This window comes from Anopheles moucheti, chromosome 2 (assembly GCF_943734755.1).
Source record: "Anopheles moucheti chromosome 2, idAnoMoucSN_F20_07, whole genome shotgun sequence".
Classification (NCBI taxonomy): Eukaryota; Metazoa; Arthropoda; class Insecta; order Diptera; family Culicidae; genus Anopheles; species Anopheles moucheti.
In genome coordinates, this window is record NC_069140.1 from 95,643,606 (window position 1) to 95,664,797 (window position 21,192).

At 45.9% G+C, this 21,192-nt stretch overlaps 3 protein-coding genes across 4 annotated transcripts; 1 reads left to right on the forward strand and 2 right to left on the reverse strand.

Annotated features, from left to right (window-relative positions):
* Positions 1-307: 307 nt before the first annotated feature.
* Positions 308-5,751, reverse strand: LOC128304194 (tudor domain-containing protein 3). Of its 2 annotated transcripts, XR_008287406.1 has the most exons (6): positions 5,530-5,751; positions 5,318-5,417; positions 3,237-5,213; positions 1,919-2,935; positions 1,113-1,832; positions 308-1,019 (listed from the first exon to the last, which is right to left on the reverse strand). XR_008287406.1 is itself a non-coding variant. In XM_053041358.1 (5 exons), exons 1-5 carry the CDS (start codon positions 5,562-5,564, stop codon positions 1,179-1,181), a joined length of 3,783 nt encoding a protein of 1,260 aa, XP_052897318.1. In that variant the 5' UTR covers positions 5,565-5,751; the 3' UTR covers positions 308-1,178. The 2 variants fall into 2 exon arrangements, 1 of the variants encoding a protein (XP_052897318.1); XM_053041358.1 differs by having other exon boundaries at positions 308-1,832.
* A 3,705-nt stretch (positions 5,752-9,456) lies between these two features.
* On the forward strand, positions 9,457-11,237 carry LOC128310157 (uncharacterized). Its single transcript, XM_053046723.1, has 3 exons — positions 9,457-9,531; positions 9,608-10,705; positions 10,907-11,237. Exons 1-3 carry the CDS (start codon positions 9,502-9,504, stop codon positions 11,069-11,071), a joined length of 1,293 nt encoding a protein of 430 aa, XP_052902683.1. The 5' UTR covers positions 9,457-9,501; the 3' UTR covers positions 11,072-11,237.
* LOC128310156 (kinetochore-associated protein 1) lies at positions 11,160-18,151 on the reverse strand. The gene is made up of 10 exons (XM_053046722.1): positions 18,056-18,151; positions 17,756-17,991; positions 17,281-17,682; positions 17,003-17,193; positions 16,488-16,933; positions 15,202-16,419; positions 13,904-15,071; positions 12,827-13,836; positions 11,472-12,749; positions 11,160-11,388 (listed from the first exon to the last, which is right to left on the reverse strand). Exons 1-10 carry the CDS (start codon positions 18,149-18,151, stop codon positions 11,233-11,235), a joined length of 6,201 nt encoding a protein of 2,066 aa, XP_052902682.1. The 3' UTR covers positions 11,160-11,232.
* Between the last annotated feature and the right edge of the window lie 3,041 nt (positions 18,152-21,192).

Below are 21,192 nucleotides of genomic sequence, written 5' to 3' on the forward strand. Positions count from 1 at the left end.
ATCAGCCCACCTGTTATAGACTGCTCTATCTCTTAATGTTCTTGTTTCGCCTTTGGTTATTTATCCGGCTATAAATGCTAACAGTTGTTCTTAAGCTCTTCAAACATTTTCGATATTTTAGAAGATCTATATCTGGAACAAAAAACTATTCCTAACCCAAAGCTAATTCCCGATGGACATTTGCACTTAGTAATAAGTATAAAAGTATGCAAATAGTTATCTTCTATAGCTATAACCAGTGTTCGGATATGTGCGCGTAAACTATTTCACTTAATTTTAAACTATACTACGCAAACTACTTCACAGAATATACAACGATTCATTCATTTTTATTCAATCAATCGAGGAAGTGAATTCTATCCACACAATGCAACGCATTGCTTTACTTATCTCATTTTTCCAATGTTTTCCTGCTTGATTGTATCAAATATTGATTTTCAGAGACCATAAAAAAGTACGACAGTAGTAGTATGCTAAAGATCAGCGAAACGGTATTGGTTACGTTTGGAATCGATTCTTTTCCAATGTGCCAACGAACTTACACCGTACGGATTCCAATATTTGTTATTTAACATGGAAAATGGCGACTTTTTGTGACTAATTTCGTACCGAATTTAAATTTCCCAGACAACTATTCCTAATCCAACCGTACCGATTCGAAACGGATGGTGGAGCGCAGGTAGGAAACCAGAGAAGTCCAAGATCAGTTACGTGCGTGTTTGGTATTTGAATACTTGTAAAACATAATACAGGCCACAACAAAACATACAGAAACATTTTTGCAAAATGTTTATATTTAATGCCTTCGCTCACAGGCTGACTTCCTGTCGTCAGAAGGAACAAACACAGCTACCACATTTAAAATCTGTGCATCTACGGACAAAGAAACAGCAGTGTTCTCCATATTTAATCAACTGAGTGATCTTACTTCATCTCCACATGCAAAAAAAGGAAACACGGAAAACTATCCATGATGCTGTTGATCTAGCAATGGCAGTGGCGAAACAACAACCTGCGCTCTAAAAAGAGTGTTTCAAACATTGTTAGTTATGGGGCCCAATTCCGAAAGTTCGGTTAGTTCATGTTAGTAGAAAATGCACTAAACTACTTACTGAGCGCCTGGTACAGAAGTGCTTAGGCATGAAAACCGATGGTGGGCCTTACAAACTGTCCGCTACTTATTTACGTTGCGCCGGTGGTACATACATCGGACGCTGTTCTCGAAACTTTCCGCCAGGCCGTTGTTGACCGTGTAGTGACATCTGTGACTGGTGATGATGCTGCGGCATATGACCACCCTGCTGTTGTTGTTGCTGGGAGAGATGGTGCTGCTGTTGCTGCTGCTGCGCCTGATGAAGGTGATGTTGGGTTGGCTGATACTGGTTCATCGCTGGTGGAAGTTGACCCTGACCCGGAGGGGTTGGGATTGGTGCGCCCACCGGAGCCATTGGGCCCGGTTTGAACGGTGCATAGTGCGCGTGTTGGGCACCATGCGTAATATCTTGCATCGGAGCCTGGTACGCCCCTGGTGCAGCCGCCATTGGAGGCGCATGATGGGAAGGAACGTGTCCGTGGTGATGCTGATGCGCAAGATGAGGATGGCCTGGATGGGGAGCAAATGGTACAGGAGCTGCTGCCGGATGCGGTGGCGGCATATGAGGTTGGGCGGGTGCGGGATGATAGCTGAGTGCTATCGGAGCAGGTGCTGCAGGGGTGGCTGTTTGTGTGATGGGAATACAATCCGTTTTCAGCACCTCCTCGTAGTTGCCATATTCGAGAAAATGTACAACGAATGTGTTCTTCGAAGTGTCAGTAATTTCCGCCGTATAGAACTATGGAAAAAATGTTAAATTATTAAAGACAATCGAGAAAAAAAAACAATATTTTATTTTAATAAACAGCATCGCCATGTACTTACCCCTCCATCTTCCCAATACTTAGCCAAGCATCGATCGCCAATCTTCCAGCTGGGATAGACAGCGGATAGCGTAGCGTTTGGCGGTGCCATAGCCGGTGCCATGGACATGGTGGCCGGGCCTAGTGTACCGTGAGTCGGAACTGATCCCGGGCTGGGGGCAGTGGCGAGTACGGCGGCAGGTGGAGGAGGCGGTTGGGCAAGTACGCCAGATGGTGTTACATTCGGTGCCAGCGAAACAACATTCGGTCCGACCGGCGACACAGTAGGCGGAACCGGACCGGGAGTTCCGAGATGTGGTTGCTGCTGCATCGGGTCAAACTGCTGTTGGCTTTTGAGAACATTCAACGCAAACTCGTTCGTTTGCTTATTCTGGAAACCCATGATCTGGTATGGATTGTAATTATATCCATTCGGAAGCTGAATGAAATTTTTCGGTACGCTCGGTGGCCCACCGGCACTAACACCGACGCCCGGTGAAGGGGTTACTGGAGCGCCAGGAGATGGACCGCCGGGTCCGGCTGGCGCATTGGTAACAGCTGTAGGTGGCGGCGCTATTCCAGGAGGGGAAGCTACCTGCGGGGCATGAGGCGGCGTAACCGTTGCGGCGTTTGTATTGTTAGTGTTTGTCTGTTTCATCGAAACAGGTTTGTTAGCCGCCGACGGCGTGGAAGATGAAACCGGCACATTTGACGAGTTGTTACCAGTGTTTGTAGCGTTGTAACCCGACGCCTTACTGCCGGTTAGTTGCATACCTCCCATCTGTTCCGTAACTTGATTCATCTTGCTATTGGCGGTCGTGTTCGCAGCTCCTTGTTTACTGCCACCTGCTGAAACGTAGGACGAATGTTGATCGGTTGCATTACTCTGCGCAGTATTCGATTGCTGCTGTGATCCGTGAGTCTTTGCAGGTCCTTTCTTAGATTGCTGCGTGTTATTGGCGGTGCTCTGCGACGCATTAACTCCCGTATATTTATGAGATTCATCTTTTCCTCCATAGCGGCCATTTTTGTTAGAGTTCTAAAAGAGTATTAAATATAATTAATATATTTCATACGATACGTTTTAAGCAGGTATTTTGAGTGAGACTGTTGAATTTCGAAGAACAATTAGTTAGTGTCCAAAAGGACCAAGATGGACCAAAGCTGCAAACAATAGTAATTTCGACTGAAATGAAAGTGAAACCGATAGAGATTGCCCAATATCCCGGATACATAGGAAACTAATGAAGCTTAGAATTTTGATAAAATCTGAATATTATGAATGTGAAATGTAATTGGAAATAAATTATGTACACTAGTACAGATTCTCTTAAACCTACCTTGGACCCGTTATTAGCGCCGCCGCCGTAATTGTTGCCATGGTTACCACCACTGGCTTGCTGATTGTATTGATTATGAACGTTGTTACCGTTTGCGGCACTGCTGTTGTACGCCGAGCTTGAGCCCTGGTGCTGATTGTGATACCCGGGCTGCTTAGATGCATTTCCATAGGATGATTGTTGCTGCGATGTGCCATGCTGTTGATTCGATGTACCTTGCGTTGCAGAACTGGGTTTGCCGCTGCTACCACCTCCCACCGAGCGACTTTCGTGCGAAGCTGAACCATGCCCGTACTGAGATGATTGCTGTTGATGGTTTCGTCCGTCCGAACCATAGCTATTGTTACCGTAGCCCGCTGTATTACTGTTTGGTTGGCCTTTGCCATTATATTTTCCACCAGCGGTTGCATTACTGTTACTGCTGTTATTGTTGTAACCGTCCTGGCGCTGCTGTTGCGAACCATGACTGTAGCCGGATGTTTGATGTTGCTGGTTGTATTTCGAATCACCAGCGCGCGAATTTGCACCCCGTGCACCGGTGCTAGCGGAAGGATTATTGGATGAACTGGAGGAATGATTATCATTGGTATTGGTTCCTCGGTAACGGCTGTTGCCCGATGATCCGTAATAATCCGACTGCTTGTAGCTGGACTGCTGATCTCGCTGTGTCTCACGCGATTGGTTCGAGTATTGGCTCTGTCCTTGCTGGCTGCTGTGCTGATCATTGCGAACTCGTTCCGCACCACGGCCTGACGACGAGGTGGTTGTGTTGCGGTTCGCAAAACTACTTGAAATATTGTTCTCAAAACGTTGGTTGTAATTCTTCGCGCTGCCGCCATTAACCATTCCTGTGGTGGAATTATGGCTGCTACCATTGTCACCGTGGGAACGGTTTGCGCCACCCGCCGATTGATTCTTCGATTGTGGGTGACGGTTGTTACCCGTTTGCCTGGCGGCACTATCGCTTCGCGCTCGGTTCTGTTCCTTTTCATTCGGTGTCGATTCTTTGCTGCTTGATTTCTTACCACCGCCGGATGTTCCGGCTGTCGTGGATGCTGAATCAGTATCCTGCAGTATATCGCCAAAATAATCAAATAGTGACACCTTTCCGGATGGTTTCGATTGCATCTCTGCGTCATCGTCCCGCTTGCCGAAACCGCGCTTTCCTCCCGATTTACCTCCGTCCCCTTTGCCACCGCCGGATGCCGAATCGGCTTGTGCCTGTTTTCGGTCTTCTATTCGCTGCAGGTTGCTTAGTGCTCGGTGGACATTGTTACGCGTCTGCTTAAGCGCATGGGTTGCTTGCTCTTCTGTGAAACCTTTGTCCATTATTTTCTGCACATTTGCGTCCACCATCTGCTTTGCACCGCCTCCGAATGTTTTCTTGGTGCCAAGCTTCGTGGCTTCCGCAATGGCATCGTTGCGTAATGCATTGAAGGCCGTATTTTCCGTCGATTCCTCTTTTTCTTTCGGTTGCAGGCTCTTAAAGTCCTTATCGGTCGCCGCTACCGGTTGTTGGATTTTCTGTCCGAAAGGAATCCACGGCGGCGGTCCGGAAGTGCTGAACTGCAACCGACCACCCTTTGCGTATTTGGCCATGGTGCGGCTTAGTTCCCATTTTTCGACCAGCGCCGTAACGTGTCCCCCGATTACCTGTACGTTCTTTTCGCTCAGCATCATCACACCCTGTATGATACGGATGGGACCATTTTTCAGCAGAATCTTTGTGCCCGGCGGCGTGTTAAGGCTGAGCGAAGGAATGTGCTCATGCTCAAGGGCAACGAACTGCGTTTGTCCGTCGGTGACCGTAAGCTTCAGCAGGCGTGGAGCTACTTTCGACTCTTCGTTTACCTTCGGTGCGCCCAGATTGCGCAGCTTTACCAGCTGCACCACACCATGCCCATCGAATGTTTCCGACTTTGTGCCCCGTGCGGCTAAGCTGCTGAGCGCTCCGCCGCCATACTCTCTCAAATCGGTCTGTGAGGTGAAAAAATGTAAACATTAGTAATAATTTAGTGCATTTTCCCAGCTAAACCAGTGGGGCTATGACAAGAGTTTTGATAAAGCGGAACGACACTTACATTCAAGGCCAATTTCACAACTTGTTTCACGTCGACGTTCGAGGTGGATCCATTTTTTTCACCTTCCAGCAGCTTGTCTAAGCCGGGTTGCGTGATGTACCTAGATCGTAATATGCGACGAAACGAAAATCAATACCACTTTAAACCTAGCCATGCCGTGCCTAGTGGGCCGTGCTGTTTGTTCAAGATCATCACCATGCACATATACTGACCATCCTTGTTCCTGCAATTGTTCTAGCAGGCCCATTCTGCACGCTTGCGGATAGTGCGATCAATCTCTACCTAGCCGAGCAAGTGCTCTGACCGAACAGGACCAATCGATACCGTCGCTGCGGTAATTCACAAAACACTTAGCAAATGAAACACACTCAATACGCGAACGAAGCCAGCGAAGTAGTTTATACCGCAATTGGTTTGCAAATGAATTTGCCGTCCACTTCCGCAACTATTAGCGAACGCGAAAAATGCACAAGCTCCTCTTTTTTGTTCAGTCCTTTCGACACACACACGCTTTTGACAGCACCGAGTTGCACCAAAAGCAATGCTGTCAAAATGCGTACGCTGAAGTGCTGAATTGCACAGTGGTCGGTTGGCCGTCAGATGTTAAATCCAAATGTATGGATTTCTTGATTATAAAAGAAACGTTACCAAATATTAGTATGGAAATTGGTTGAATTAATACTTAGCAGCATTTTAGAGATAAAGCAGATACATAGATGAAGTCTATACAGCCCTAATATAATGTTTGGCTGCATATGAAAAGTTCGTTTTATCGCGCTGTCAATGATTCTGACCAGGCGAATAGCAGTATCTGGCGGGGTTTCATCAAACTTTTTCCCACTGCCAACTTTAATTCAAATCGTGCCTAGCGCAGTAGCATGTAGCGCCTCGTGAAGAAGTGTTCTAAATATTGGAGCTGGTGTAAGTGTGCTAGGAATTTTCCAATTTATCAGTTCAACTTCAAATTCTGTTTTATGTTGGTCGCTTTTTTGTCAGAACTCTTTTGTAAGGGCATTCGTATTTGTTGGTGAAGTACCGGAACCATGGTGGCGATAATCTTTCTATTGGATAACACCCCATCGATGCTGCAACAGATGATGATGAATGGGGTGCGGAATTCGTACATAGATATCGCGAAACAGACGGTAGAATCGTTCATACAGCTTCGTTGTAAGGATGATAGCACCGTGTATGATCACTACATGCTGCTAACATACGACACTCCGCCGAATCACGTGAAAGTGAATTGGGACGCAGGTTTAGATCAGTTTGAAAATGCACTGAAAACACTTGAATGCACCGGAAGTACGTCGGAACGCAATGCGCTAGGCAATGCGTTTGAGCTGCTCAATCAGGAGCGCATGATGCTTGGGGCGGATACGTACGGCTACGGAAGATGTCCATCCAACGCCAGGTTCTACTTCTTTGTGCTCATCACGAACTATCACAATTTTCCGAAGACATACGATACAGCCTTTTTGCCGCTTTCCTCACGCATGGCTGGATCGCAGCTGACGAAGGAACCGTTTCGATGGGATCAGCGATTGTTTGCAATGGTCCTGGGAAATACAAAGAGTTCACCGTACATTGAAAAACTGTCCCTAGCAATGGGTGGATGGTGTATGCCTATTAGATCAAAGCGAAGTTGGTATCAAAGCGTATCTAGGCTTGCGAAAAGTTTAAAGGTTATGCTTATGATCAATTTCGTCCATGAAACTACCCAGCTTAACAGCGTTGATAAAACAAGCGTCTGCAAAGTTGACACAACGCAATATGCCCTACGGGACTGTGATGAAACATTGAATAGGAGATTGTGGCCTTTCCCAGAATCCTACTGGCCAGATGATGTACAAAATGAGCTACCACCTCGTGATGCTTTTCCGGTGATGCGCACACTTCCAGAGTGTAGTGACGAACCGGTATGGATGGTGAATTTCCCAACTGACAAATACTGTCTGTTCAAACGCATGAGTATCGACAAGTTACCCACAACGGACCGGGGCAAGGTATGGCCGGTGGTGATCATCTCGACCACGCATCGAAAGGAGCAACCCTTTGGCTACCTTAAACGAGAATCTGGAAAATTATGTTTCTACATATCAACGTACAACTATCCCGAGCTGCATCGTTTAATGACGGAACATCATCCTAACTTCAACGCGAAAAATGCAAAATTCGTTACCGGTTTGCAAAATTACATATCCATGATACCATCGTACTATCGGTACTATTTAAAGAAAGCATTGAGCGGTATAGTGGAGAGAACCGTGCTGGAATTGGTACTTCCGAAAGAATTTGCGAATTATTATAATTCTTACCTATTGGCCAGTTTTCACCGAATGCAAACAGCTGCAAAACTGAATCGTATGCAAATGTATGATTACGTGTTGAAGCAACAGCGCAACCCCCCTGCAAAGCAACAAGAAACTACGCCACTAATCGATGAACATCCGTTACTAAAACGACGAAAAAAGAACACTGAGTGTTCGGCTAAGACTATCGTCGTGCCGACCATCGAACGATCGATCTCATCACCCGACTATCGCAAACTTCACGCCATCGATCGCAAGGATCTGCTCGATATGTTAAATCGTATGAGAAATGCCTTCTACTACCCGGAGAATATGTCACACTGCATGAATTCGTTTAAACACACGGTGTCTATATCAGAGATGCATAAATACACTGCAATCCATCCGAAGGCAACCATGTTGCGAACCCTTACGGATAGTGATAACACTGAGAACGTCCAATTATCACCAACGGCTTGCTATGCCCCGAATCAATCTCAAAAGCGCACACCATGAAATTACTTTAGTGGAAAGGTAAAGATTCATTGTTTGTCTTGGGACAATCCATGCTTATGACTGCTTTTAATAGAATAATGTAAGTTTTTTAGGATATTAGAAAAATGGTGCACACAGGAAGGTTGACGCGGGGATCGGAATTGTTCGGGCAAGGAAAAGAGCTCTCTTATATCTGTCGCCAGCAAAAAGGAGGGCTAATCTAATGTAAAGTATTCCAACTATCATCCAAAAATTGTGATGCAGGAAGGAATTGTTGTGTTGCAGAAAGGAATGTTAAAATAGCAGATGATAATCATTATTGAATTCTTCTTTTAGTTAAGCTTTATCGAAGATGTTACATGTTCAACGAGAACAAAATGCGTTTCCTTGCTGAGCGTGTGAGGGAATTCAAACAAGTTCAAGAACACACTTGTATCTTCTTGTTTAGTTGCGGCGAGAAAACGTCATACAAAGAATTCGAAAAATAAACCTCTGCTATGGTGAGTAATCTACCGACCAAGAAACTAACAAGGAATGGAATGGTTATTGAATGAATTTCATTTTACTGAGGAATTGGTTTAGAGAGCGAACAGCTTACATTCTACTGTGTGGAGCCTGACTTCCGGCTTTATAGACGCTAGAAATAATATTTGTAGATGCAGTATTGAGATGAAGAACTAACGTTTCAAGCCATCCTTTACAAAAAAGATTACCAACCATTTCTCTATCAACTACTCACAACTGGGCTCATTTGGTTGGCTAAGGTCAGAATTACACTCTGTATCATTTCTTCTTTTGATTCTAAACAATGATTTGGTGTTTACTATGCACGATGCCGTTTCAATAACGAACCATTTGTTAAATAAGTTGAATTTACATAAAATTTCAAGCACTTCCGGTTTACGATGTGTCATTACAATTTGTTCGAGCTTGCGCTTGTTTAGCCCAAGTGTGCAACGGACTCGAATTCCCTCACCCTCGTTTGCTTTCCGTTCAACAAACGCATAAACATAAACAAAACGCTAGTCAGCAGATCCGATTGTTGTGATAGTCCCATAGCAGGAAATATGAAACGTCCCAAAGCCCTTATCGTATTGGTTGCGTTGCGTATGCTGAATTGCACCTGATAAAGGAAACCGGCGTAAAAGATGCTTGCCGATAATAAGATCAAAACAGGGTGGAAAAAGGGTTTATGCTTGCCATGGGATGTTAAAAAAAATGTACGTCCGATTGACAGTATTGTGGTGGTCCCGGGTACGGTCGTTACTATCATGTGATACATCTCGCAGGAAAGCTTGATTGCGGCTGTGTGTACACAGTGGATTAATTGGTTGTTCCGTTCAAAAAGCGATTTGCTTCTACTGTAACAACATTCCGGGTTGGGGCGGTGCGTTCGCGATGGCAAACTTTAACCATATGCCCAATGAGGTGAGTTTGAAATAGTATACGGCTATACGGAATACCGGAATACACACTCAATCGGTGCTTGTTTTTTATGTTTTAGATATTGGAACAAATATTCGATCATCTCGATTATCGGACGCGCCGCAATCTAACGCTGGTGTGTCGCCGTTGGAACGCAGTGCTGCTATCGCAACGATTCATTGCGCGCAATGTAACGCTGCTGATCGATGGTCAACGTACGCTTGTGTTGCACAAACATCCCATCCAAAGAGGTTACCCAAATTTGACACTCAAGCTGGACAACGCCATCAACGGGGATGCATTCAAGGGGCTTCGCTTGCTACCGACAATCGTCCCATCACCGTCCAACGTGAAGCTGCACCTGGTGTTTCCGAATGATCCGCGCTGGGTGGCGTTATGCGAAGAACAGTTCATAAACCTTCGTACCGTACAAACGTTTCACCTGATGGGCAGTTGCCGTACGGAACATCCGCGCAAACCGCTCACGATACAAATGGACCAGCTGTGTACGCTAAACCTAGAGTGCAGTGGCGTGCAGGACCTGTGGCTTGTGGCGCCCAAACTTTCGCGCCTTCATCTACTCGTGCTGTCTGAGGAACATCTCGATTTTCTTCTGCACTTCATCCACCAGCTGAACGCGCTTAGCATCGTGTTCGACTCGAAGGAGAGTTACTTTTTCTACAACCTCAAACCGAACAATTTGCGCGAGCTTGCGATCGATCGGCGACAGAAAGGTATGACGAAGAGTGAGCGAAACATTAGCATTGCATTCTTCAAGCGCTTGAATCACCTGCAGCGGCTGGAGCTGCGTGTGAAGTTTATCGACAGCTACGTACTTCACACCATAGCGAACGCACTGACGCAGCTGGTTGAGCTGTCGCTGGAGGTGGCTGAAGGTACGATCGAACTAAAGCACATCGCAAACCTGACCCGGTTGAATCGGTTGCGCATTGTGGCGTGTCGCGTGAATTTACAAAGCGTGCACTTACCTGCGCTGCAAACGTTGGAGCTTGGCTCGGCAGAACTTCCCGGTACCTACCTCGAGGGCATCGAAGGACTGATGGCTTTTCATCGGATGCGATCGTTAACGTTCATGAATGTGAAGGTTTACCCGGAGATGCTGCAGCTCACGCCAACCTACAGCGTTGAGCGGATGGTTCTTGCCTATTACCGGCGGGTACGTAAGCCTTAATTTAAATCACTGTGTTCTGCTTTAGTTTAGTGACAATTGCATCTTTCTCCTGTAAAAAAGAGAAATTTCAATTATCTTATTATATTTGACAAACGCTGTAAGACATCGTACATCTAGAAAAAAATTTAGAAGAATCTTTTCTAACGCACGTTCTTCGTTTTCCACTGTTTCTCTATACACACACAGCTGGAAGAGACTCACCTACTGATACTGGTCAAACGGTTCCCCGCATTGCGCTGGCTTCGGGTCAGCCACTGTCACGGTGTTTATAGGCGAGAAATGGACAAACTGAAGCGGATGATGCCAACATTAGCGGTTGCGTTCGATGAGGCTAAAAGTGATAGAATTTAACGGAGTACTCGAAATCCCGAACTGTCCTACTACGGGTAAGGACATGCGCTAACAATACACCCGTGTGTAAGATTTCATTCTAGCAGGTATTGTTAATGTTAATTTATTAAAAAAAAGTCTGTTATATGTCCAACGATGGCAAATGAGTATGTTGTGTTATTTTAGTTTGTGCGCCATTTTTTCTCAGCTGAAGGAGACGATTCGGGCGAATTCATTAGCTCCCGGCAAACTGCTTTCGTGATCGTCGTTGCCAGACCAAATTCTTCCAGTTCGCGTATTTGATCGTGCAAGTTTGGCACAGCTAAGGTAGCAACAAGCTGGATGAAAAAAAAAGAGTATACACGTTTAGAAATGGAAGCATCACACACCGTGCAGAATTCTTCATCCCAACTGATCTTACCTTTTTGAGCGCTTCTCTTTGCTCTTCGTCGGAGAATCCAAGCAAAACTGCAGCCATGTTGGTTCGATTCACGTTCACACAAACGTCTGCAATCTCGATCAGATTCAAGCGGAACGAAATGGGACACTTTTGCAACAACACTAGCGAGCGTGCGAGTAGCGCATCCTCGGTCAGTGACTGTTCCCGGTTAGCGCTGCGGAACGGTTCCTTGATCAATAGCTCCCAAGCCATTCGGTAGCCTTCGAGGCCAAACAGTTGCCGGTGAGCAGTGACGGTGTCAATCAGGGCACGCAAATTACCCACCAACCCCAATCGGGCCATCTGCTTCAGAATGCCATTCCAGATCTGCGGTACGTATATGTCGTATCCGATGCAGATCAGTGCCAGTACCTCCAGTCCCTTTGGGTTGGAGGCGTGTGATTGCCAGAGCATTTTGAGTAAGGCCATCTTGTCGGCCTCTTCAAACCGAGCGACAGAGATCGTATGCATACCGAGCGCCTTCAACAGATGGACACACTTCAGGGCAACGTAACGCCTCTGGGTGAAGAATTCCTGATACGACGTACAGTTGTCGTCAGCGAGCTTGCTGAAGCACTGGTAAATCTGCAACTGTTTGCTCACATCGGAAGCACCGTGCGATGCATCCAGGCTGGAGTTTAGTTCCGCTACGAGAAACTCAACACTCTTCGAACGCTGCCAGCTGCTGAGGATGTAGTAAGCACGCGCCATACACTCATGCCCGTTCGATTCATCTTCCTGGCTCGCGTCCGAAACGTTATGATCATCGTAGAGCGTTTCCTCGAGCATTCCGCTACCGTTGCTGAACGCGTCTGCAACAGCTACCATACCCGATCCACCAAACACGGTGAGCCATTTCTGCAGCAGACCCATCTGTATTGCTTCCACGTCCAAATCATGCAGTTGACCGATGATGGTTGCCAGTTCGTTCACCTTCACCTTCTGGAAGCACGATTCGGTGTACAGTGCCTGTATCAGTTCCTGCGGGTTCTTCACCAGCTGGAACTGCTTTTCGTCGGTGACACCGTTCTGCTGGAGCAGCTGTTGCGTTTTCAGCACCGGATACTTGCGATAGATCTTTTCGATTTTATCTTTTGCCTCGGGAATGCCGATCAGGCTAGATTCGTGCGTGCGTGCGAACTGGTAGCAAGCGTACGCCGCGTTTACCTGATCGTCACCATCGAGCGCATTGCAGGTGATGTAGTACAGGATGTACAGTTTGGTGGACAAATCGCACACACTGTCCACGATGCGAAGTGTCTGAAACGAACACAGAAAGAAACAAAGTCAAACAATGCAACCCTAAGTAGAATTTCTTTCGTTCGGACTGAACTTACGGACTGCAAGAACGCTTTGTTCTTCGACTGTCGGTGCCATTCGGAATGTTGGGATTTTTCCCTGTTCTGAATCTTGTACTCGTTGATCGAATTGATGACGGCTGATCTGCAGAAGTAGTCGTTCATCTCTCGGCAGTCTAAACCCTCCGCTGACGCTTTCATCGACACCAATATCAACAGTTTGTGGTAGTTTTCGATCGTAATGTCTTCCTTCAGCAGAACCTTCAGCGGTTGGCGCAGGATTAGCATGAATGGGTATCGATATTTGGCAATTTCCGGCAGCATATCGCCATCCGAATGCAAGCGCATCCAAGCCTCCAGCTCGGTTTGTCCCGGACGTTGCCGGCGTCGCCCGGTCAGCTGATTCTTCATGAAGGTAAGTATGTTTTGCCACTTCTGAATGTCATCCTTCGCTTCACCGTACTGCGAGAGTATCTCAAAGATGCAGAAGAACTGTTCGTAGAAGTACCCGTTCGCCTGCTCCATGTACTTGTTCAGCTTGGTGCAGAGCAGCACCTCGTTGTCAATCTCCGCCAGATACGGTTGCACCTGCGCCAGCATCGCGTCTGCCGTTTCGTTAATGACGATCTGCTCCTGACCGTATGCGTCCGTGCGCACAGCGAATGAAAGTTCCTGCTGACTCAGCATGGTGACCACCTGCGATACGAGCATCTGCTGGTAGTCCCAGCTGAAAGCGTCGCTTAACTTGCGCAGCAGTTCCACATTGATCACCTTATGCTTGAGTTCCTTCATCAGGTCGGACTGCGAGTGGAAGATGAACGATTTCTTGGCCTTCAGCGAGGAATCTAGCTTGCACAGCTCGTAGAATAGCGCGTACCGAAGCCGTTGGTTACGCTCCTCCACCGCCTTCGCTTCCTGTCCGATGGTGAAGTAATAAAACTCGAGCATCGTATGGAGCGCAATTCGTTGCGATTCATTCGTAAGGTTCGTGCGCAAATACTCCAGACAGGCATCACGGTTTTCGCACGTGAATAGCGTCATGATGGCACCTAGAAAACGGATTGGACATGTAGTACTAGTGAAATGGCGTGTGGTTCGAGCAGCATCAATACCTACCGCTAAAGTTGGGTTCCTTTTGCGAGAGCATGTACTTGATCGTCTTGCGCGAAACGTTTTCTGCGTATGGGGTCGGAATTAGTAGTCCTAACGTCGATTGATAGGATCGAAGCTGATGCACTATCCCGATAACCGGCGGGTATTGTTTGATTCGAATCAACCCATCAAGGGTGGTCTGAAAGGCAGACGAAATGGCAACCTCGTCCATTGGACCCATTAGGGTCAGAAGATGTGTGAACGTGCCACTTTGTCGTGTGTCGCTTTTCACGCGCAGCAGTACCATTTGTAGCGCAAGCCCTACGCAAGTGACGATCGTTTCTTGTTCCTGTACCTGACGGTTCTTCGGCACACTAACCTGATCAAAATCATCGTTCACCACATCGAACGTCGACAGCGATTCACGCTTAACATCCTTCGGAAATGCCGTTCCGTTGATGCCATTCTGTTTGGTTATGCCATCATCCGCCAGCTGCGCGTACATTGCGTCGAACACGGTTTCGGGAATGGTCGTACGTCTGCTGAACTCATGCTCAATACCAACCGGGTAGTATCGGGCGCCGAGTTGGATCCAGCGCAAAAGCTCCAACCGTACAGTGACTTCATTTGGACAGTCGGTTGTGGTTTGATAAAGTAGCTCGCGACAAACAGGAAATGTGAGTGGATCTTCTACCCAAGCGTAACAATCGCTCGACTGCATACTTTGCATGTGTTGAACGAGCAGCAATGAAACGATTCGATGCACCGAACTAAAGGCACCCGGTTGTCGCAGGTTAGTCATTTCGGCAAGCTGTCCCGCCAGAAGGCAGCTAAGATGGACGTTTTTCAACAGAACCATAACTTCGAACATGGAGTCGAGCAACTTGATGTCCAACAGCGAGGAAAGCCTTCTCATGGCCCCGAGTAACAAATCGAGGAATTGATCCCGGCTGTGTTGAAGCTTGCCAAAAATACTTCTAATACCTGCGAGAAGTAAGCCGGTGCGATCGGTTGGATTGCTATAGCTGTGACAAGACACGGACAATTCAAACTCGGTACGTAGCTGAGTAATATTGGCGATCTGCTGGATGGCCTTTTGCTGGTCGGCGTTGGCACGTCGCTTCAGCATTTGCAATGCCTCGAGATACGCATTCGTAGTGTCATTTGAAATGTGTCCTCCATCGATCAAGCGCTACGGATAAGAGTGTAATTAAAATATTAGTAATAAGTGGTTAATCTATCATGTTAGTTACATGCATTTTAAATATTCTTAATATCTTTGTAAATGAAGCAATGAAGCAATGAAACATGGCACAACTTACTATCATCATCGAAATGCTGCTTCGACAGCAATCATCACGACGTTTGAGCTCCAACGCATCGAGATACTGTGCAGCGGCAATCACTTCGCCATATTCAGCCATCTTCACGATTACGCTTACATCCGTTGTGAAGGCCAAATTGGGATCGGTTTTTACAATAGCGTGAATATCGGCCAGCATCTCCGGATGGTGTAGCTTCAACACACGCTGTACCAACAACCGGGTATTGAACATCGCCTTTAGACTCCAGCCATACTTCACCTTCAGACACTTGATGATCTGCGTGTTCTGCTCGTTCGTGATTTCGGTTGCGATCGGTAGATCGCTCGACGAGTAGCGCATAAGTGAAGCAACGGCGGGAGCCCACGGTACCGGAGCGGCACGCAATATCGTCAGCACCGTTTCCAGCTGTTGCTGCTCATCGTACAGCAGCTCGACCAGAGCAACGCACCGCTGATCCCAGAAGCTGTTGTGCTGGTTAGCGGTTAGAAACTTCACGTAGCGCACGATCTGATCAAACAGTAGCTGTTCCTGACCGACGAAAAACTTGTACAAAAACTCGGTTACAATGCGAGCGAGGAGATTGAGCGGTGTAATTTGCAACAAACGGAATGCGGTGCTGTCGACATCTTCCTGCATGTAACAATCGAGGCTCGCCTGCAGATTAAACTGCTGCTTTAGTATGACCAGATCGCGTAAGGCACTTGCCATGCGATGCAACTCTTCCATATTGCTGTCGTACTGCAGTCGCAGATCGATCAGCGGGAACTTAACCTCCTGCAGCAGCTTGATCACATCCTCGATGAACGTCAATCCGATCATGGGCCAGCCAGCGAGCTTCTGGAAGGATTTGGTGCGCGTTACGATAAACTGCACTAGCAGATGCATTAGCTGGGGCTGATGGTGCAGAATGGGTCCAACGAAGTGAAGCAACCACTGCACCACATGCAACGGAGACGTTTCCTTCGGTATGGCACGCAACAGGACGGCTACTTTCGAGTCATCGAGTTGTGGCAAGATGCAAGCGATGTGTCGTGACCAAATCAAGCACGCCGCGTCCATGTCCTTCTGGAACAGCTCGGTGCACAGCTGCAGTAAATTGTCGTGATACACAAACTGCTGCCAATCCTGGTCAATTTCGTACGGATCGATCAGCTTGAGCGTTTCCATTCGCAGCAGCTGTTCGTTGATATCGATCACCGATCCCATTTCAACGTTCTGAAAAGAAGAACCATAGTAAAATTATCCGTTTCATTATGGTTATGGGATGGGATGTAAAGCATTACCTGGGCGGCGGATACTTTGGCGAGTAGAAACTGCAAATAGCGTTTCTTCATGTTCCTATCAGCAATGCTAGCATCACGAACAGAGGTAAGAAACTGTGGATCATTTACGTCCGCCAAAACCTTCATCAGCTTACAAAACAGCTCTTCGGCGTTGGGTGATGTACTGAGACCACCGAGCAGTTGCTTTGCCCGTGCCTGATGCACCAGCTGTACGTCTAGCTCGAACTGTTTCGCGAACTCTTCGGCCTCATCCAGACGTCCGATTTTGATCAACTTTACCAGACGCAGTGATGGATCCGTTTCAGACAGTATCTTCAGCTCGAACTCCTGCACAATCGGCTCATTGTGCGTTAGGCCAGCGATGTAATAAATGTTGGCAGAATTTTTCGGCTGTTGTACCAACCATGTGTTTTCGGACATTTCCATTTCCTGCCGAACTTCCATCGCTGGTTGGATATTTACAACGAAAGGCATGAATTGCTGATTACAACACATATATGTTGGCGAATACTTACATGGAAAGCTAACGATCTTCATCAGAATCTTCCCGTTGGTGTCTGGCTTGGTTGTTATGAGCAATTCGATAATTTCACCAGTAGCCTCTAGTATCACGAGTTCTTCGATGCGAAACATGCACGGTAGCTCAGACATCAGCTTCGTCAAGGGACATATTTCAAACAGCTGACCACTGTAAGTCAACGCGTACCTATGAAAATTAACACAAAATGAAATGTTATTCGTTTTACAACAAAACAAGTGAAGATAGGATTTTTTGAAAAGTGTGCATACTTACTTGCAGTTCATGAGTGAAAACATTTTCTTCACTCCATTATATTCCGGCTTTAGGGGGACCGTTTCAAAGTTCTCCTCACGGTAGAAGTAGATGGAATGTTTGTTGGCGGCTGCAATAAGCGGGACGATGGTCTCCTTTCCCTGACAGTATTGCCGAATAGGAATGAAGCATGTGATCTGGTCTTTAAACAACTTTTCAATCAACTTTTCGTAATGTGTGTACTGTGAAATCTGTCCTTCCGGTTCCTGCTGACCAGTAGCAATAGATGCGAGAATTTTCGCTTCATCGAGGATGAGTCTGTGAAGTGATCCTCTTGTCGTGTGTAGTAAGAACCGCCCATTCCCTTCGTCGAATATGCCGGCGAAGGTGGTTCCTCCCCTTCCATCGGGACTCTGCAGTTCACTGCAATAAATCATACAAACACTGCCTTAGTCATAATGTTTAGGGGACGGAAAAATAAAACGGAGATACCGACAGTGTAAGCACAATTGCTCCCGATATGTGTAGCACAGTAACTGTGCCATTGGATAAACCACACACGACAATATTTCCACTCGCTGAAACAGCGATCACTTCTATCGGAGAACACGCGTCAACAAAATTTCCTTGGTTACAGCGTTTCTCATCTTCGTACAATATCAACGCATGATCGATCGATATAATCAAACGGTTGTTTTGCAAGATTCCATTTATGGTGGGAGTTTTCAGGACCTGTCGAGAGAAGCGAACTACATGTACACAAGAGCCAAACTGGAAGGATGCTGCTTCGTATTACCGTTTCCTGACTGGAGATTCGCAATAATCCACTCGTGCAAAACACTCCCACAATCGATTCGTCGATCGATGAAACGGGTTCAATGCAGGACCACATAATTGTTGAATAAAAACGCACAGCAAACCAAAGTTTCACCTAGAAATGCAAAATGTCGTTCGGCGTTGGTGAGTGCGGCAAACAATGAAACAATGAAAGAACCGCTAGCGAAAAGAACCGCTTATTTTGAGTTTGATTTTTTGACAGTTCGTTCATCAATCTGATGTTTGGATTGCTCTGCAAAGCGATCACGGCTGTGAGTAATCGCGTGGATGACACATTGGAAAATAGGTTGGAGTTTGATATAAATTGTATTATTCAGTTATTATTCGACGAGTTTTGTCACTCACATGTATTTATAGTTCTTTCTAGTATTCCTAGAGTCTTTCTAGTTCAGAAAAGTTGGTGAAATAAAGAAAGTTTTATTATGAAGCTTTCAATTCAGACTGTAATAAATGTCTGTGTTTTATTTTATCACGAGATCCCATTTCACCCCCATGGTTCACCATTCAGGTTCGTTTTGTGCAGTTTAACAGTAGCAAAAGATGCATAAAGGCATATACAGAAATGCTTCCTCTACTTGTTCTGCCTATGAAGGGGTCCGGCATACGAATGAATGAACTAACCGATAGCAACCCGAGCACGCACATGGCACGTTCGGATTTGAACGTCTCCTTTACACGCCACTTACCCCCATTTTGTTCCACGTGGCTTTCCACCCTACGATTCTTGCCGGTGGTGGTTTACTACCGGTAAAAAAAGCAATCACATGAAAAACCGCTCCCCCGAATGCCCCAGTGCACGAAGTTTTTCTTGATTCACTTCGGCGAATCAATTGCAGGGTTAATCTGTCCCTTTTCATGCGGTGCATATTTATATAATTTTATTTACTTGTGCAAAACATGCAAAGTATGTATACCATAACATTGACTGGATCGAACCCCTTTCTTTAATGAATAATCTGTTTAACATTAACATACATGAATTATCCGTTAATTCGTAATTTTGGCACCCTTGTACAGTGTACCATGTGAATAATATAAATTTGTTATTTATTTGTTATTTATTTCTTAAATTCAATGGGCCTCATGTGACCCCTTTGAAGCATCTACGTCAAGTAACATCCTAGCACGGAGCCTTCTAGCAGGGACGTACAACAATGTCATGATTGTATTTAAAGTAGCATCAGTACTACGCGCGTTCATAGTTGAAAAGACTAGTTGACTGTACTAATTATTTATCGAGCATAAGTTTTATTCCTTCATATTGCTCTATGCAAACTTCATATACTGCACCCGACGGTGTTCGCAAGTGAATAAAATTATAATCATTTACTGAAGACTATGGTTTCACATTCCCACCCAACCAACCCTGCATCGCACGCGCGTTCACTCACGCATTAGCTCAACGGCACGATAGTGAACGGTTCTGGTGCGTTAGCCGCGAAGGTTTGCTCAGGGTTCGTGCATGTCCAACCGTTCAGTTATTGGTGTGACTTTGGCGAACTCGGATCGTCCTCCCGGTTATCTCCGCGTATCTCGGTGCGTGCTGCTCTGTGCACAGTGAAGGTGTCAGCTGTCCCGTAACCGAAAGAAAGTTGGCCTACCGCGAGAAGTGCGTGCGTGTGGTGTCGCGTGTTTGTGTGCGAACTGCACCGTGCATTCGCTGCACTATATTTATATATTTTGTTTTTGTCTGCAACACTTTTCGCGTCCCGCGGTATGGTGAATCTGATACTGCGTAAAGGTTTCACGGTTGCGCCGCGTGGTAAAACAGTGTATGTGACGTGGTGATCGGGCGGGAGAGATCGGCTGGTAGTGCATATAATGCGTCGAGTGTACTGTGTGCGATTTTGTTGCTGTTTGTAGCTTGTTGATACAGTTTGCAGTGACGGTGTGTTTATGGGCCGTTTAGGGTGGAACAGGTTTTTTTTAATCGTTTGGCTAGTTGAAAGTGGTAACAGTTGTGATGGAAATTTTGCTACTAGTAGTAGTAGTAGTAGTAGTAGTAGCCACAATGATGAGATAGTTTACTTGCAGTAGGGCAGGTTGATTTAACATCCAATTTACTGTATTTTCTTTCTTGCAATAAGTTAAATTTTTTAAACTAAAGGAACAATTTACGAAAACAATGTAAATTTTACAAACTAAACCGATTGTTGCGCTGTAACCACTATCAATTCTGTGGTATGCTAGTTTAATTGTTTTGTTAAACTAAATTTACAACTGTGTCTTGAACGTGGCTCAAAATATTGCTTAATAAGAGCGTGTTAATCGCTTCGGTTGATCGGTTTTCTACTGCAAACCACGCAATCAACGATCACGTTTAAAATACGATTTCGATCACATTACTTCCCTTCCATTCATGTTGCGCCGTGGCCCTTTCGCCCCCTTAGAACAAAGAGCCGCACGCATGTCGCTTCGGCAGGAAAACTCGTCATCGAAACGGTGAAAAGTCAGCGACCGCCGTACTGTGATCGCTGGGTACTTTATTTATAAATAACATGGGACGGACCTTTGGGACGTCTGTTTTCTGGTGATTTTGTTGACGTTCTTTTTTTTCTATCTCTCTCTCTCTCCCTCTTTCTCTCTCTTCCTCTTTCTCTCTCTTGAGTTTTCCACCGACCGTAATGTGCTTGATCTCCTTCATCTTCCTGCTGCGTTGCGACTTTTTGCGTTACGTGCTAGATGGTTTAGTTTCCCTACCACTACCAGATCGTTTTGAAGCGATGCTACAGTTTCCCGCCGACAGAAAGATTGTTCAGTCTTTTTCATTGCTGCCTAACGTGGCTTTGTGTTTGTTTTTACGTGCGTCAATCGTTATCCAGTAGTAATTTAACTCACCGTTTCCAGCTGCTTGATCAAGCTTGGTGGTGATCGTTGAGCTGCTAATTATCTATAGCGAAAGCATGACGTGGGTTTCAATGTTGTTTAATTATATTTATATATTTTTTTAACTATGCCAAGTTTAAGAATAATAATAATGTTTAGTGTTTTAGTACTTCATAGTAAGGAGCGCAGTGGAAGAGTTTATTGATTGATTTAACAATTAGTGCAAAATAGTGGGAGCATAATGTGTATGAGCTGTATTAGAGATGCGAT

Bases quoted from the DNA above. Each gene is read 5' to 3' on its own strand.
- LOC128304194 (XM_053041358.1), bottom strand. From the start codon at position 5,564: ATGGGCCTGCTAGAACAATTGCAGGAACAAGGATG. The intron at 5,418-5,529 runs GTCAGTATATGT...ATTACGATCTAG, and splicing joins CAATTGCAGGAACAAGGATG to GTACATCACGCAACCCGGCT. The intron at 5,214-5,317 runs GTAAGTGTCGTT...TTCACCTCACAG, and splicing joins TTGTGAAATTGGCCTTGAAT to ACCGATTTGAGAGAGTATGG.
- LOC128310157 (XM_053046723.1), top strand. From the start codon at position 9,502: ATGGCAAACTTTAACCATATGCCCAATGAG. The intron at 9,532-9,607 runs GTGAGTTTGAAA...TTTATGTTTTAG, and splicing joins TTAACCATATGCCCAATGAG to ATATTGGAACAAATATTCGA. The intron at 10,706-10,906 runs GTACGTAAGCCT...ATACACACACAG, and splicing joins TTCTTGCCTATTACCGGCGG to CTGGAAGAGACTCACCTACT.
- LOC128310156 (XM_053046722.1), bottom strand. From the start codon at position 18,151: ATGTGGTCCTGCATTGAACCCGTTTCATCGATCGACGAATCGATTGTG. The intron at 13,837-13,903 runs GTAGGTATTGAT...TCCGTTTTCTAG, and splicing joins AAAGGAACCCAACTTTAGCG to GTGCCATCATGACGCTATTC. The intron at 12,750-12,826 runs GTAAGTTCAGTC...TGTTCGTTTCAG, and splicing joins ACAAAGCGTTCTTGCAGTCC to ACACTTCGCATCGTGGACAG.